At 37.0% G+C, this 17,362-nt stretch overlaps 1 protein-coding gene across 6 annotated transcripts in view; it reads right to left on the bottom strand.

The window, feature by feature from the left end:
• Nucleotides 1-17,362, bottom strand: part of LOC128895504 (amyloid-beta-like protein) — a 39,624-nt gene that overhangs the window by 14,636 nt on the left and 7,626 nt on the right. For all 6 annotated transcript variants that reach the window (XM_054158151.1, XM_054158155.1, XM_054158153.1 and 3 more), the window contains exons 2-5: nt 10,587-10,640; nt 7,234-7,365; nt 4,497-4,623; nt 1,755-1,845 (exon numbers count right to left, since the gene is read on the bottom strand). In XM_054158151.1, the coding sequence (XP_054014126.1) occupies nt 1,755-1,845; nt 4,497-4,623; nt 7,234-7,365; nt 10,587-10,640 (404 nt within the window). The remainder of the gene's footprint in view (nt 1-1,754; nt 1,846-4,496; nt 4,624-7,233; nt 7,366-10,586; nt 10,641-17,362) is intronic.

Raw genomic sequence — 17,362 nt, 5'->3', positions numbered from 1 at the left:
ATTTTGTTGTAACTGAAAATTCGAAAACTTTGGTGATTCGATTATCTGTCCATGATGAAACTGTTAAATACTTGGTAGAAACACATTTGAATGATGATATGTAAAGTCAATTAACACGTTGATCGCCATGTCACCCATATATGGGTGACAGTGTTTTTCACTCAAGAACTAGAAAGATTAATTCTGAAAGTTAGACGTCACAGGAGATGAATCTAAATGAAATCCATGAGTTTTTATGCGGTTACAAAACTAAATACCACGATAAATATTTCATTACCTAGACTCCGATAGTCTAAATAATATTTAATCTTAGCAGAACTTTTCAAGAATATTCGTTTGGCAGTCAACGTGTTAAACACGATCGAACGTCTACAAACTATTCGTATACATAGGTTCCAAATGAATACCATTTGGCTCTATCGCAACTAACGCGAAGTTAATTCGTTTGCAGTGAAAGGTAAACGAAAGCCAATCAAACGTATTTGAAGGTTCGGATACGCGGGGGGATATAATGTTTGATTGATCAAAGTAGAAACTTTTAACGCGAAGAGAAATTATGGCTGGTATACGATTATGCGTTATTAATAATTTGTACCGAACAACTTCTACCTCAATTAAACCATCCGGAAGTTGAACTTGTCAACCTTATGCGATAACAAAAAAATTAACGCGGGTAATTATTGTTCCTCGAATTTAACTGAAATCGAGAATTTAAACAAAGCGTAATTCTAGCGCGATGTTAATCGATGATACTAAATTATTTGGAGTAATTACAGTAAGATACTAATTGTAAATAGAGTACTTGAAATTCCGTCTGAAAATTTAACGGAATATTCAATTAAATTTTTAGTCATGCACTCCTGGGTAGTCGTTCTTGAAACCTTCCAAACTATATATATATATATTTCAAGGTGTTAAATTAACCATGTGTCTGACCTGTCTGTGATGGTTTTATATAAAACACTTCGCCTGACACTTGAAAGAGGGGAAATAATGAGAAACGGAAATTGGAAAATAGGACAATCAAGTGGAGCGCGCGCAAGTTGAAATTAAATTAGCAACCGTAGAATACGAGAACCCGAAAATATCTGAAACAAATCGACCATTTCGACGAATTGAATTCAATCACTTCCATAACATTTATGCGCGAGAACGGAATGCTTCGTTTGCCGAATGTTTCAATTACACGCGTTAAAACTCTTCTCGTAATCAAATAATATTGTTCTCCTCCCGGTTGTACCCCGAAGAGGTTTGACAGTAATGGCCGAATCGTGAAAATATAATCGTCCTCGACGTTGTTGCTCTTTGTGTCGACAAATTCTCACTTTTAATGGATCCAACGTTGATTGCTTCAAGTGTGGTGGTGCGAAATAAAATAAAAAAAACCGACACGTATTCCACAGAAAATTCGAAACCCGTTCGTAGATGTACAGACTATTTTTATTTATTTTCTATGTGTAACCACTCGAGTGGTTCAAATATTGGACGAGTATAATTCGACCGTTTGAATAGTTCGAATATAATTCGACAATAGAAACGGCTCATATATTGACCAAGTATGTCTACGTACATATATTCAACGAGAATGCAGTGAACCGGCACACAACAATGGTCTAGAAGCGAGGGAATTATTGAACCGCGAATTCCAATAACGCGGAGTCGGTGTTAAGGACAGAGTTACGTGGTGCTGGACAGACGCGTGAATCGATACTTGGCACGTCGCTTCTTCCCCACGGTGAAATTCACTTCCTTACCTGTGAGATTCCCAGCATTTCGTCTGATTGTGGAGGTGGTCGAACAGGCAACCTTCTGGCACGAGCAACGCGTCGCTTTGGAACGGTCCCTCTGGAAAGAAACGACCGTGAAAAGAAACGAGTTGTGTCCTACGCGGGGACACACCTACGCCCGGGACGATGTACACGACGCAGAAATCGCGTCGCATTGTGCAACATACAGGGTGGTCCGTTATTAGAATGATTCAAATGTAATTCAACCAGTTAAATGGTGCTCAAATATTCGTTGAATATAGTTCGATTACTGCAATAGCTTAAATGTAATTCCAGCACTTCGATCGTTCAAATATAATTCAACCACTGAAATGGCTCAAATGTAATTCGACTACTGAAGTAGTTTAAATATAATTCAACCACTAAAACGGCTCGAATGTAATTCGACCACTGAAATGGCTCAAATGTAATTCGACTACTGAAATGATTCAAATATAATTCAACCACTGAAATGGTGCTTAAATATACGATGAATATAGTTCAACCACTGAAATGGCTCAAATGTAATTCGACCACTGAAATGGCTCAAATATAATTCAACCACTGAGATAGTTTAAATATAATTCGATCACTTTAATCATTCAAATATAATTCAACCACCGAGATAGTTTAAATATAATTCAGCCACTGAAATGGTTCAAATATAATTCAACCACTGAAATGGCTCAAATGTAATTCGATCACTTAAATGGTTTAAATATAATTCAACCACAGAAATGGTTCTAATGTAATTCGACCACTGAAATGTTTAAAATACAATTCGACCGTGAATTTCGTGCTACCCTGTAGATGTACGTGCCTGCTCAATCCCTTAACGCGAGCTCGCCGTCGCTGTACGCAGTACTCGACACAACCCGAAGAATCAATACGGCTGAAACTGCGAATCAGAGTGACTCGCTGGGACTGCACGTAAACCTGTGCGCGATCCTCAGGTGGCGGTCTAATTCATAAAGCTATAAACAGTCCCTGGAAAGTGGCTTGAATTCTTTCACCGACTTCCTTAACGTGCACACGACAAAACGCAGTCGGTTACTGTCACGAAACGCGACTTCTGGTTCATTGTACCCAAACAGAACGCTTCGTCGGAGGCAATAAACGATTTCTTTTTCTGACGAAGGGAGAAGGAGAGAGCGTAAACGTTTCATCGACTGGGAATCTGTTTATAGGATTTTCAATTCGTGTGCTTATCAATGGGAACCTATTAACCTGCGTTGTTGATTGTTTATGTATTATATAATGCTCAATATATAGAAATAGAAGAAGAAAATAAATGATTACAAACAGTTATTTCTTGTTTTCGTTTCGATTAAAATTTGCTCAGGTATGACACGTACTAACAACATGTAAAAATTATTGTAATAATAATTAATATACATACATTGATATAAAAAAATCCTCTCTAATTCTACTTACTTAATGGAGAATTGGAATAATTAATTTTTAAAAGGATCGACGTTCATATCTGGTCCATAAATGCAGTTCGAAGCATATTCAAATAAAATTTCCTTTGGACTCTATTAATACTTGAACGACTCTAAACTTCTGACTTGATATAATAGTTAAGAAGAAGTAGAAAGTTTTTTGAATGAAAAACTTCCTCAACGTCGGATTGCAGAGCTCATCTCAAAAGTTTTATTCCTACCCATTGTTTCTAAAGTCCTAAGAAAAGTTCAAACAATACGGTGGCTTCTTATCCACCTACATCATTCTTTTCTATGAACTCGTTTTACTTTCACGTGGCGCAACGTGAACGAATGCAACCGTCGGTTAAACGATTCAATATATTTATCTAGACGTAAAACTAGTTGCCATCGAGACGCAGGCATCGATAAAAGCGTAATTTTGCACCGGGGGTATAATTGTCCAGGCTCTTAAAGGCGAAACGAACGTGGATGAAGATCTCATTTACGAGATTTACGATACGATAATGAATGACTATTGAATACACCGATGATGCCATTAAAGAGTCATTCGATGCAAGCAGAATGCTTTACCCTCGTTAAAGTGCACGATCGTAAGCCGTGTTGTACGCTAATGGTTCAAATATTCTCTCAATCAGACCAGCGACTGGTAAATGGGAAATGTTTTATGGCTGGTGTGTGTTGAATGCGATCATAAGTTCTGATTTACGATTTTACGAACCTGGGATTGCAAAGATTTTCAGATGAATGTGTTTTTTTTTTGTTTTTTTTTTATGAAGGCACGAGAAACGTTAAGAAATAAATGAAACTATTTAAAACGGTTGAAATAGTGGACAAAGTTAATTGGACCACTTAAATGGATCAAGTTTAATTCGGTTACTCAAATAATCCAAATAAAATTCGACCACTGAAATGGTGCTCAAATATTTGATGAATATAATTCAACCACTGAGATAGTTCAAATATAATTCAACTACGGAAATGGTTCACATATAATTCGATCACTTAAATTATTGAAATATAATTCAATCACTTAAATGGTTTAAATATAATTCAACCACTGAAATGGTTCTAATGTAATTCGACCACTTAAATCGTTCAAATATAATTCAATCACTTAAGTGGTTTAAATATAATTCGACTACCGAAATGGCTCGAATCCAAGTGCAGCACGATACACAATAAATAAAACTATAATCACCCGTCTGTATATCAAACAATATTTTCCATAATACGAGAAGTGTGAAAAGTACCAAAAATTAGGTGCATTTATTAAAACGATGCCTACCTAGACATCTGTACGGCTTCACCCATCGTGACAATTTGCACTTGGTCCTCCCTGGCTTGCACCAACCGCTGACCCTCACGTAGTGCGATGATTCGACTATGTTGGTGATGTCTCTCTTAGGGTAAGCCTAAAAAAATTCAAACGCAGATTATGTGAGAATAATTCTCTGATCTTTGATGTAGGATATGAAGAAAAAAGTAATGGAAGTAAATTAAATCTCGAGACAAAGTATAAAATCATATATCTAGTGGACGCAATTAATAAAAGTAGACTCGTGCTCTAGAGTGTATATGATCGCTAACAGTGTTTTTTAAAAATGTACGAATTAATTTAAATATATTTAAAACAAAAACATTCATTATATAAAAAAAAAAAAAAGTAATAGAATTCGACATAATATCTCCAATAACAATTTCAATTTCAAACAATTATCTCAAATAATTATAAAACAGAATAATACGTTACTTGAAATAATTAACAAATAAAAATTAAATTCATCATTCTAAATACTAAATATCGAATTTGTTCCTAAATATCGAGCGTTACGAATAATCTTTTTCCCGTTTCATCGTCGTCGCATTTATTTCAAATTTCAATTTGCTAATATTTCGAATGATGTCATTTCGCAAGCGACCGGGTTCGATATTCACGGGGTGGCTGCACGCGTCAATGCAACTGCGGCTGGAATGTTCATTTCGAACCACCAAATTATCGTGCCTTTCACCGGATAACGCAGACGTGCATCAACGTCAGAACGCGCTGGTAACTCGCCCGGTTATTGAAACCGTCGCTTGTCTATTTCTGTCAATTAAAAGAAAAAAAGAAAAAAAAAAGAGAAGAAGAAAAACTGAAAAAACAAAATGAAAAGAAAGGAAAAAGAGAGCTCCTCGAATCGACGCGAACGCTTGCGATCCTTTCAATAACGAGTGGCATCCACCCTCCTCTCCTTGTCGCTGTGCTTTCTTTGCATTGCGTAAATGCGTGGCAAACTAATGCAGTACGTTCGTGCACGATTGAACATTTTTACGGGCTCTCCGACGCATGGCTGTGCTCAAGGTGAAGGAATACTTTTGCGCCCACGCGACGATTATCGAAGTTTCACCAGCTACCTTTTTTCCGCGTTGCATAATTTAATGGCGCGAATCGTTCTTGTGTCGGTAAGGGGAACACTAATTGGAACGGTTTACTTTGAAATCAATGTTCGCCTCTCGTTTTCCCCTCGCGGAGAAACGATATTGGGAGAAGTAATTATAAAACGGTGGTTCACGTGGTGAAAGTTAAGGTAGTTATTTCGTGACGGTTGCGCACGAAAATATTGGGTTACCCAGAAAGTTCGTGCCAATTTTTAAGAAACATTCAAAGACACGTTTGAATTTTAATATACATATATTCATTGAATTATATATCTACCATTTTGTTCCACAATTTGTCCACCTTCTAAGGGACGTATACGTGTTATTTGTTTTCAACCATTCCGATACATTCAGACCTGTACCGCCTACTAAAAATCGCCATGTACTTTCCAGATAACCCAATATAATTCGAAACTTTCTTAAAAATGCTGTCTCGTACACGTCCATAATAAGACGATATGTACATCTGCACGTGCATTCGTAATATACGGTATTGTCTCGAAATAAGCAACTCGGTATTCCCACCATTTTGTTTGAAGTCGCACGCAGAGTGAGAAATTCAAAAAGAAGTGATATGTTCGTGAAAACGGGAAGCCGAGGAGATCAGTGGAAAGAGCACAGAACACGTGTAAAATGTTTTCCCTTCCTCTGGCGTGTGTATTCTCCGAAAACAATACTGTTAGTTGTATGTAGTTTGCTGCTACACCGAACTCCCTTCTTTTTTCTACGACTTCCCCTTCGTCGAGAACAAAGTCGAGCCGAATAGCGTACCTCCCTCGAAGTAAGCAACTCACCAGCCCCGACAGAGTTGCTTATTTCGAGATTGTTACGGCGTGAGCAAAATAACTGCGTTGTATTTGAAAGAACGTCTTTCTGATATGCTCACTTCGGATGCGAACGTTAATGACAACCGAATTAATGAAACTATCGAAGTAGTAGAACTGGAACGAGTGTCTAACACTTTTTAACAAATAACTTCAACTTTATTTCGGTAAATCCAGCAGGTTCCTACAAGTTAGTTAACTCGGAGTGACAATTGAAGATACCTCGGTGTATCTCTCCTACTTTTCATTTGTCACTCGTACATTCTCAAAATGCAAAAGTCGCACGTACCGAGGATGGTGTAATTCATAAGAAGATCCCACAAACAAGTATACAAAGTTTCGTCAAAATCGGGGTTTGTTAATTTTTTGTTAAATTTGTTCATTTTGTTGTGATTTTATTAATGTTTACGGTTAATTTTAATTTCTTTTTGTGAATAAATAGCAATATATTTATATTAGTAATGTAAATTTTGATTTCTGTCCACAATTTTGCTATTTGTCCGCACTGTGCGACGGTCGCAACTAGATTGATATCGACGGCAATATCAGCATAAACTCAAAAACAGCCTAGCTACGCGAGCATGTTATAAACTATTGTTGGCCTTCCGTTGGTGGTTTGTGTCGCTCGAAAGATTCAGACTCTACGGCAATTCTAACTGTACATCTATAGAAAGGCAAAATGTTTGAAGCCATTTACGAAGTAACAGAGACAATACTGTTGTCGAAAGAAATTGTTCGATTACGTTACGATTAGGATTACGTTACGTTCCGCCCGCTTACCTTCTTGCAGTATTCGAGGATCTCGAGCTTGTCCGTCATGCAACTCTTCTTGTCAGCCGAGGAGACCCAACGTCCCTGCTCGCCCATGTGCTGTGCCAGATACACGTCCCCCGCCTCGCATAACGTTGCAACCTTAACGAAAAACAAAAAAAAAAAGCAGGTACGTTTCGCATAAACAATCAAGCCAATATCGTTGCCTGACATCCGGCCACGAAATAAAACGAAATTCCACGATACGACGGATCGAGGGAGGAAACCACATTAGGAGTCCGAGTATTAACTCTTTGCGCTCGCTTTCTTAGCGTTCTATTGCCACGAGTGCTACGATTATGTGTTGGCTTCGAAAATGAGATCTCTAATTTGAGATTTGAGAATCAGGTCACCCTAATGCCTCAATGACAATCATTTTACTGGCACTTCGAGTTCCAAAGAAATTCAACCTAAAGAAAACTTAGTCACCTCTCGAGTGCAAACGGTTAAAAACGTTTCTTGCGATATTTTTTACGAAGGTGAATTTACGCAATGCTTTTTTTACATTCGGTCAATTTCAGAATTCGTTCCACGCGGAAATGCTTCGAGATATCACGTTTTACTTCTTTTTTTAAATAGTATTGTCTCTTTAACAGCTGATATCTCAAACATTTCCATGTGAAACGAATCGAAACAATTACCAGATATACTTTGGAACATACTTAAAATATTCTTCAAGATGGAGAAAAATTAAGTAAATTTTTCCCTGTAAGAAAAGAATGGTCACGAAGACAATTTAATATTTGGCTTCCTAATGGAGTTTGGACCCTTAAGACGCGCTTAATCTTCGAGTTTGCTCTTTCGCGCGAGTTTACGAGACGCCTGAATGGAAATCCTCGCTATCTTGGAAACGAACAAAATTTTGTTGCGAACGTTTCCACTTGCGACCCGGTCCTACGGAATTGTCCGCGCCGTTGCGACAGAAATGCACGCCTCTTGAATTCTATTTAACCCTCTGCATAATGCGCAATTTCTGTTACCGGGCAATCAAATTAAGAGGAAGTAGAGTTTCCTTTACGGTATTAATTCTGTGAATGGAAGCACCGAGGTTTTTCTTTTACGTGTTTGTGTGTTGTTTATCCTTACTCTCTTAAAAATTAAACGGAATTTACGCGGGCATCGCTTCGGTTTCGTGTGTGACGTAGAACAGGTTTAGACAATCGGTCACGTTTGATTAATTTGGAAATTAATTAATTAGCGAATAGATGAACGAACAGGAATTAATGCTCGGTAAGTAAAATGAAATTTGTACGGTAAAGAATGAAGATAAATGAGGTCCAATAGTTTTGTGATCGACCATACAACTTCGTTTTTTCTTTAAATAAAAAATTAACGACTTCACGAGTAGATAAGTAAACAAAAATTAATTTTTGTTTCAGAGAGAAAAATGAAATTGCTTCAACACAGAATAAAGATAAACGAAATCTAATAAGTTCATAATCGATCACGCAACCTCGATTCCTTATTGTTTAACTCAAAGATTAAATACTCTTGCAAACTATAAAATAAATTTTACCTACTACAGAATGAAAACAAAACAAAACAAATCAAATAACTCCGGTCCCCCTTATTCAACTGAAAAATTAATTTCCAAATACCTAAGCATTTTTAAACCGCCGATATAATAAATACAGCGAACTTGAATCTTCCATTCTCCAAACGCGTGTATCCCAGAAAGTTTTATTGCAGTCACTTAAACGCGATCGTATCTGATAGTAATAAAACCAACTCCGTCTCTGGAGTATATTGCACAAATTTGCATTACGTCCTTTCAAACGATTTAATTTAGCAGCGAAGCGAAACTGTATAATTAAATTCCGCCGTGGATATGAAATTTTCTCAAACTGCAAGCTCTAAAGAATCTATCGAAAATTCACCACGGCGAGTAAAATATTATCTATACCAAAGCTGCGACGAAAATAACGTCGAATCGATAGTTTCGATGCCAGGGAACAATGGATAATTTTGTATCGAAACCGTTCTAATTATCCGACTGGCCAACAGAATCGATACCTATTATTTCATATCTATGCGAAATTATTGGCTTGTCGCCTCTATAAACAATACAACGTATTGTCGTACAATGTTTATTCTCGTCACAATACTATTCGTCAACTAGTATCTCCATTATTATATCAACGATTCGTATAGAAAAGTTTCGAGTGTTCGGGTTTTAGAATTCTGCGATCTTTGTTGACTCGTTTGTATGTTTGTTTCAACGATAGTTAATAACCTCGAAAAGGGCCAACGATTTACTGAAACGTTTGTTCATAAAAAAAAAAGAAAAAAAAACTTTGTGCCCAATTTATTTCTGATTGTAACCAACAGAAGCCGGAACTTCATCTTTCAGGCTTTAAAATGCGAGAAAAGGACCCTTGAACTATTGTACCGAAGGTTTTGTTAAAATACATTGTGGTTGTATAATTGATAAAAAAAAAAATCTAAAAGAAGAATGCATTTTATGCATTTGTGGGGAACAATAATACAGGAAACGTACATGAAATATGCATAACGTTTGGTGGAATATATTTCTACGATTATTAGAATAATATTGCTATTTCATTTTGCACGAGTACACATACCTTTTAATTACGTTTGGAATGTGTTTATTATACTAGTTCGCATTATAAATGCATATAATTCGTAGTCCAGCGATCATTAAGTCCAGTGTGCATACGACCACCTCCATTTATAAATATATAGACATTTGTTATTTTCACGGAACAATTAACATGCACCGTAAATTATTGCTAGACTACAGATGCTTATAATATTTTTACAGATCGAGACAAAGAATTCAGATTCAATTGAAAGTATTATGCATTCCTCAATTTATGTACACTCCCGCACGATTTCTCCTATTTTCACTTGCCATAAATGCATAAAAATCCGCAATCTAATCGTAGATGTCTGTTTACGCTTCCGATATCCCGAATAAAATTGCTAGATCAGAGTACGATGAGACACGCACGGAAATTGGAATTGGCTAATTTTTGACACCAAAGCATATTTTTCAGGACTTCAAAATAATTCGATATCATCCCTTGTTGGTTTCTATGTGTTTTCAAACGAGGAAATTCAACATCGATTCTATTTCACACCAGATAAAAGGTACATGTTTATAAGCATTGATATAGTTACGCTCCGCGGCGTAGTCGCGCGTAATTTCGTTGGAGAATGGATGGCAAGACTGTGTCTTGAGCGGAAGTGATTTCAGACGTCTCGCGTGGAGCGGTGAACACCGCCGGGATGTAAAATCGGAGTGCACCGCGACGATGACATTCGTAAGGAAAACGAAGCGTGCATTTTCAAGTGGTACTCACTTGCGGCTCTGATCTTCCTCCAGCTGGTGCCAACTCGAGCCTCTCCGACACCGCCTGCAATGCAGAAAACACCAAGATATTCAGTTTCGCGTGAAAACTATGCACGTTTCCTAAGACTTTACAACGTTTCTCACGGTATCTCGCGTTTTCGCTCTCGATTTGCGAATTTTTCTTTGTTTATTGTCGACAAGATACATCGACGACGAAATTTTATTCGAATAACAAATGACCACTAAACGGGGATTTATAAATGGACATTCGCAACGTGCATTATATACGTTTATTTGATTAAATTATTCAGCTGGATATTTATCAGCAGCTTTCATCTGATTAAATTATTCAGGTGAACATTCAGATTATTCGAGTTTATACACAACGTTTATGTAACTCGATGTACTTCTAGTTGATTTATGATTCAAGTTGTAATTAGGTTACCAGAAAAATGACGAAATAAATTCTGGTTATCTTTTATACGTTCGGAATTTTAATTTAGATACGTATTTCCCTGCCTTCGATTATCACTACGTACTCCATTTTGGATTATCGCGAACATAAATTTATCGATTTAATAAATTGTTCGGGCCCGTTTAACCGATCGAGTATCGAATTATAGTTTCGTTCGAAATTGATATGCACGCTGTGCTTAAAAATAATTTGTTACACGGGAATACTGTACGGAAAATAATGTTTTAATGAAAATCAAACTTCCTTTTTAATGTCACGTACCCTATAAATAAGGCGCCGTTACTAAGAATAATGTAATAATATCCAGACACCTTGTCGAACACCATAACGTGTAATTTAATATTCAAGAGCACTGTTAGCTTCTGCAAACATTATTTTATTATGCGCGGAAATTAATTCTGTGCCTCTACGTTTTATTGCTTATAACTCTAATTTAAACAGATATGACTTACTCGTCATTTTGGAAACGTACTCGTGTATACAATAACTCTGCGTTATGAAAAAAGCAAAATTCTAAAGTCCACCAAGAGAAATCCTCAAAGTCTAGGAGAATCGTTTACCGTAATATTGTTTAAATTCTGGTTCTGGTTGGCTGTTGTCAATTTCCTGGCAAAGTTCTAACAGACCAATCAATCCATCGAACTTTCCCGTGGTAACGCTCGATGTAACGCAAGGTATTAAGCCAGAAGACCGTGCCATGAACCAGCTAACACAAGGGAATTAGATTCCGCCCCTAATCGGTCGCTCGAGCGACGGCGGCGGCTGTGTCGCTGATTTAGTCATCTCAGCTCGGCTAATGACGTATTAACGGGCTATTGAGCGCCGATAGAGGGACTGAAACGGCTACAGACAATCCGTGTAATCGATGGAAAAAGAATCACAGAGGCTTAACGCGGTTTGCTGTCAAACTTGAATCTCGTAAAAATTTCTACGGATATTAATTGTCGCGTCGAGATTATCGAGGATTAGTTATTACGAAAATTCTTATTTATGAACCGATTTTACTCAAATTCACACCATCTAATATTCAAATAAAAAGAAAGCTTTTTATCTTTGGCAGAATTTGATTTGGCAGAAAATCTGATCTTTAATCCTGTTCAACGGGAAAACGTCACACGTTGCTAAAAAGCAGGTGTTTCTGGAACAACTCGACAAGACCTACAATTTGAGGCACGACTCATTAAAAAAAACGCGTGTCCACTTCTGGCCAACTCCTCGTTAGCGGTGCAGTTCATATAAGCAATTTCTTTTTTTTTTTTTTCCTATGCATAGAGGGTTGCATTCAGTTTTAATATACCACCCGAAATTAGAAACAAGTTCAAGTGGACGTTAGTTCACAATCACCTACTTTTCGAGACGGAGAAACGTGATAAATATTGGGTCGTTTGGAAAGTTCATGCCGATTTTTGATAGGTGGTGCAGGTCTGAATATGTCGAATGGCTGAAAACAAATAACATGTACATATGTATATGTACATCCCTTAAAAGGTGGAAAATTTGTGGAGCAAAATGATACCTATGTAATTCAATAAATATATGTTACAATTCAAATGTGCCTTTCAAGTTTTTTTTTTTTTTTTTTTCAAAATTGGCACGAACTTTCTGGACAACCTAATAGTTGGGGAATCGATGAAATAATGATTAATTTCCAAAATAATTCGTTTGATTAATCGTTCAACGTTCCATAACAGTTTCTGTGAAAGTTACAACATTTTAATATCGTCTTTCATGAATCCAGGGATGGTCGATTTAAATTCTACGTTAAATAAATTCATGGAACAGCTGCCTTAACCTTCGTGGCAGCCTGCGAAACTGCCTTGGACGTTGATAAATAAACGTTCGACGACTAATAACCGTTGGTCGCGACTCGATCTCGCATCGGCAGCACGCGATCTGGTACGGCGGCCAGGAGACCGACTGCTCTTATTACTCCTTCGAGGAGAATGCAAAGCGAGATCGTGACGTACTCCTCTCTGTAATTCGCGACGACGTTTACGTCGCATAACGCGTTTGCCACACCTTGTCTGCATCGCTGGGTCACTCTCAAAAGTCACTCTCGCTACTCGAAATAAATCGAGAGAAAAGTTTTCGCAAATGTTCCAATTTAACTTCAAATTTCATTACTCTTGCCTTGCTCCATTTCAAACATTCGAATCCCCAAAATGAAAATATAATTTGAAGATGCGAGAGCAGAGCTCGATCATTATGATAAACATTTTCACAAAAGTTCCAATTTATTACCTCGAATATAATTACTCTACCCTTACTTCATTTTAAACATTCAAATCCCCGAAATGAAAATATAATTTGATTTTCATTAAATACCAACCTCGCGGAAGAGACAATTTTAAGTAGAAGAATTCACTTCTGCTAATTAAAAAGAAAAATAGTTAAATGCGACTAAAAGAAAATCAATAGAAGAAAAAATAACGATTGCTGTACATAAATTGTAGGCGTATCTAATGACATACAGTCAGTCCCATAAATATTCGTACCTTCCATTGAAGAAATTTCTTTAAATTAAATGCTAGCGCTTGATATTTCCAAGTGTATGTTTGTATAAATACGTTGATGTATATATTATGTGTACATATCATATATACATGTCATATATACATGTATACATTTATAATGAAAAATTCGTTTGGTAATATCAAAACTATTATTTAATTCAATGTAATAAATTTCTTCAATTCGAATTCCTTCGTACAGAGGGTACGAATATTTATGGGATTTAATATATGTATGTCCAATGTGCGAATGTAACGGATACCAATGAAAATCGTCGTCTACACAGAGAAATTGTGAAGGTTGTGCCGCAATCAATACCGACGAGCGTCTACTTGAATAAATTGTAACTCGAACCGCATCCACTATGTCTGATTACCCGACACAGGACAAAACAATCCGCAGCAAGCGACTGCGGAGTCTGAAACACTTGTACGGGTCTCATTTAAACGGAGCTATCTCAATCCAGCAGTTTCTCAGGGTACCTTTCATCTGAAATCCACCCGGCAAACGCGCGTAGCGATTTCACGTCGTCTCGCTCGAGCCGCAACAAGAGACGCTTTTACCGATCCCCTTTTCTACGCGAGAGCGGCCCGAGTGGAACCAGGTTTCTGACTTTCTGTTCCCGTTTCCGCTCATTCCACCGCTTGTTACTTCTTTTTTTTTTTTCATTATTATTTTTGTTTTTTAGCTTTATTGACCAACGTTGGATCCCATACGAGCCCACTAGCAAATACGCGACTACTCGTACGTACGTAATTATTTGTAAATATTGTCTTCCATCGAGATAAGTCGAAGATAATTTATGTAAATTGTATCGGATATGGGAGTTCTAAATAATCAAATACGCTATATATTAGAAAATATATTTGATTTCTCACGACGGTAAGGGACGTCTTTACGATACGAGATCTCATGGTCGACTAACTAAACCTTCGACACCAGAGGGAAATCAGGGTTGCTCCAAAGCAATATTAAATTTAAATCTCTGATATCTTCCGACTGTTTATGTTTCACGTTGCCACAATTCGACTTTTAAAGCATCGACAGCGATACGTAGGAGTGAAACACTTCGGACAACGCCGATTCAATTTTGAAGAAAGAACAATAAGTTCATTCTTCGTTAAGCGTATCGATAATCCAACAAATTAATCTTCGAAGGGTTACCCGAGCCAAGCATCCACCTTGACACGTTCACTGCCAGACTAATTCGCTTGAAAATTTCTACCGCGATTTAATTTCGTTTACAGACTTTTGGAAACTGCGTAACGAAACATTTATTTCGGTATTTAGTTTCGTAACTTCGTCAAAATTCAAGTATTTCATTTAGATTCATTTTCTACGACACTTAACTTTCAGAATGAATAGTTTTCGTTTTTCAACGAAAAGCACTGTCGCCCCGTGCATGGGTGACGCGGCGATGAACAACGTGTTAATATGAAATTTATAATCTACCTATTCGTTATGTCTCCATAATTCTTACTATCCATTATTTCTATTCCTGAAATCAGTTTTCACGAAAATCGAGATCAAAGCGAACCGACCAACCGCCAGCAATGGCGTCGCGAAGAGGAGACAGAAGATTCCGCGTCAATTTCATTTTGACGCGCTGCCTGGCAGCCATTTAAAGCTGATTACCCGATGTTTTATATAAGATTCGATCTAAGTGGATTTACTTAATGCACTTAAAGCGAATCTGACCGCAGCCTTAAGGAGCTTCGGCCACACGCGACACCGAGCCGAACGGAGTTTTCAGACGCTGACGTACGCGAACGCGAGCCACCGTTCCTTTTTCTCGAGGCACTCCAATGACGGCCCCCGTCCCGTATCGTCGATTCCAATATCGATAAGAAAGAACCCGACGTAGACGCGGAGTCTGCGATAAACGAGAACCGCCGGCGGCTATCTGCGCACCTTTCTGAGATCTCGCAATTATTTTTAAGATTGAAAATCTTTTTATTTCCGAACAGCCGAATGTTCATGGCCCGTTGTATGGTGAAAAATGCTGTGAGGCGATGAAATGAGTGGGTAGTAACAGAATAAATATATATGACGGCTCTGTGCATTTATCGTAGAGAAATTTATGTAATTAAGGAGATTTTACTGCAGTGACAAAAGAATGTTCCGTTACAATTGGTTCTTAGCACGTCAAAAAACCAATAAAAGGGTTTTCGGAGAAACAAACATGTCCTGTCGCGGGAAATCATTAAATATGGTGCGGTAGGTGGTGGTTCGCGCGATAAATCGTGATTCACCGTTCGCTTGTTCTCTAAGTGTCGCGTGGCCTACTTTGGGGAACTATACGTACGTTTAGGGTTGAGTTGAAAAATAGCAATTTGCTGAACCTCGCCCTTTCGACTCGCCTCCTCTACGGTTGTTAAATGTCATGTTTTTCGCGCGGCCACTTCAATTTTTTATTTATATTTTACTTGTCGCGGCGAGTACAGTCGTTTACTAAAAAAAAAGAAATCAAAATGTGGATGGATATCACCGTGGAAATTCTGCCGGTTCAACTTTGTTTCTTGCGGCGAAGTGTAATTTATTTATATAATTATAATTATCGATTATTAATAGTGATTTTAGTTATAATTATTACGATATAATAATATTTTAACAATGGTACATTTACTTACGCAATGTAAATTATATTTCGCTACGAATGATAAAATTGAAACGACAGAATTTTCACGGAAATCTACGACCACAGTTTTGTTTATTTTATTCAGCGACTTTATCCGCCCATTACGAGGCAAATAAAAACAAAATGTCAATCGTATCGCATATTATAATACTCTTTTATTTATCTACTATTTGAACATCCAAATATATGATATTTCGATATCGATATTATATGACTGGATATCATTTTATTTTAAAGCAATCCTTTATTTTATAAATCGATAAAGGAAATACGATACGAAGGAATAATTGAAACAAATATTACAACGTCGGATTTGGAACAATTCGGAGGAAGCGGATGGAATCATTAACGTCGGTATTCTGAGAGATGAACTAACGAGCGTGTAATGTAAATCGCTGTTTCCCCGAGTGAGGTGGATCTCATGATACGCTGGGTGGAAGCAGTAATAATAATAATTCCCATCGCGCGGTGGAGGTAGTTATAAAAAAAAAATTAATAATTTTAAAATCATTTTTCCAGCCGAGCAATCAGTGTTTACAGCTTGAATAAAATCGAGGAAGACTAAATTCATTGCGTGGATATCTCGTTGTATATGTTTCCTCCAAAACAATATTAAATTTAATATCGAATCATTTAGTACAATATAACTGAAGCATTTAGTATCACACAGTATTGAAATTACGTTTGGAAGTTATACACCTGTAAAAAGGACGATAGGTCCTGATATGAAAATTGAAACAATAATCATTTCTGACCATAACGAAACAAATTACGGCAGGAATTTACCATCCAATTTTGTGCAAATACCAAAAATTAAAAATAGCTCCACGAACCTCAAACAATATAGATGGAAAATTATTGCGCCTGTTTTTTCATACTTTATATCCTAGGTAATCCTAACTGTATAAGTTAGGATTGTATGACAAAATTAATTATGGTGAAAATTTAGTGTCTAATTTTGTTCAAATAAAAATGAAACATACTCCCATCAATCTGATCCTATACTTCACGCCCTTGTCTAAAATTTAGTGTCTAATCTTTTTCAAATAAAAATGAAACATACTCCCATCAATCTGATCCTATACAATATTATTACGTCTCTTTTTTCATACTTCACGCCCTCGTCTAAAATTTAGTGTCTAATCTTTTTCAAATAAAAATG

The sequence above is a fragment of the Hylaeus anthracinus genome, unplaced genomic scaffold, assembly GCF_026225885.1.
Source record: "Hylaeus anthracinus isolate JK02 unplaced genomic scaffold, UHH_iyHylAnth1.0_haploid 5, whole genome shotgun sequence".
NCBI lineage: Eukaryota > Metazoa > Arthropoda > Insecta > Hymenoptera > Colletidae > Hylaeus > Hylaeus anthracinus.
The sequence above is the reverse complement of the archived record's forward strand: the minus strand, read 5'-3'. Positions and strand labels throughout refer to the sequence as shown.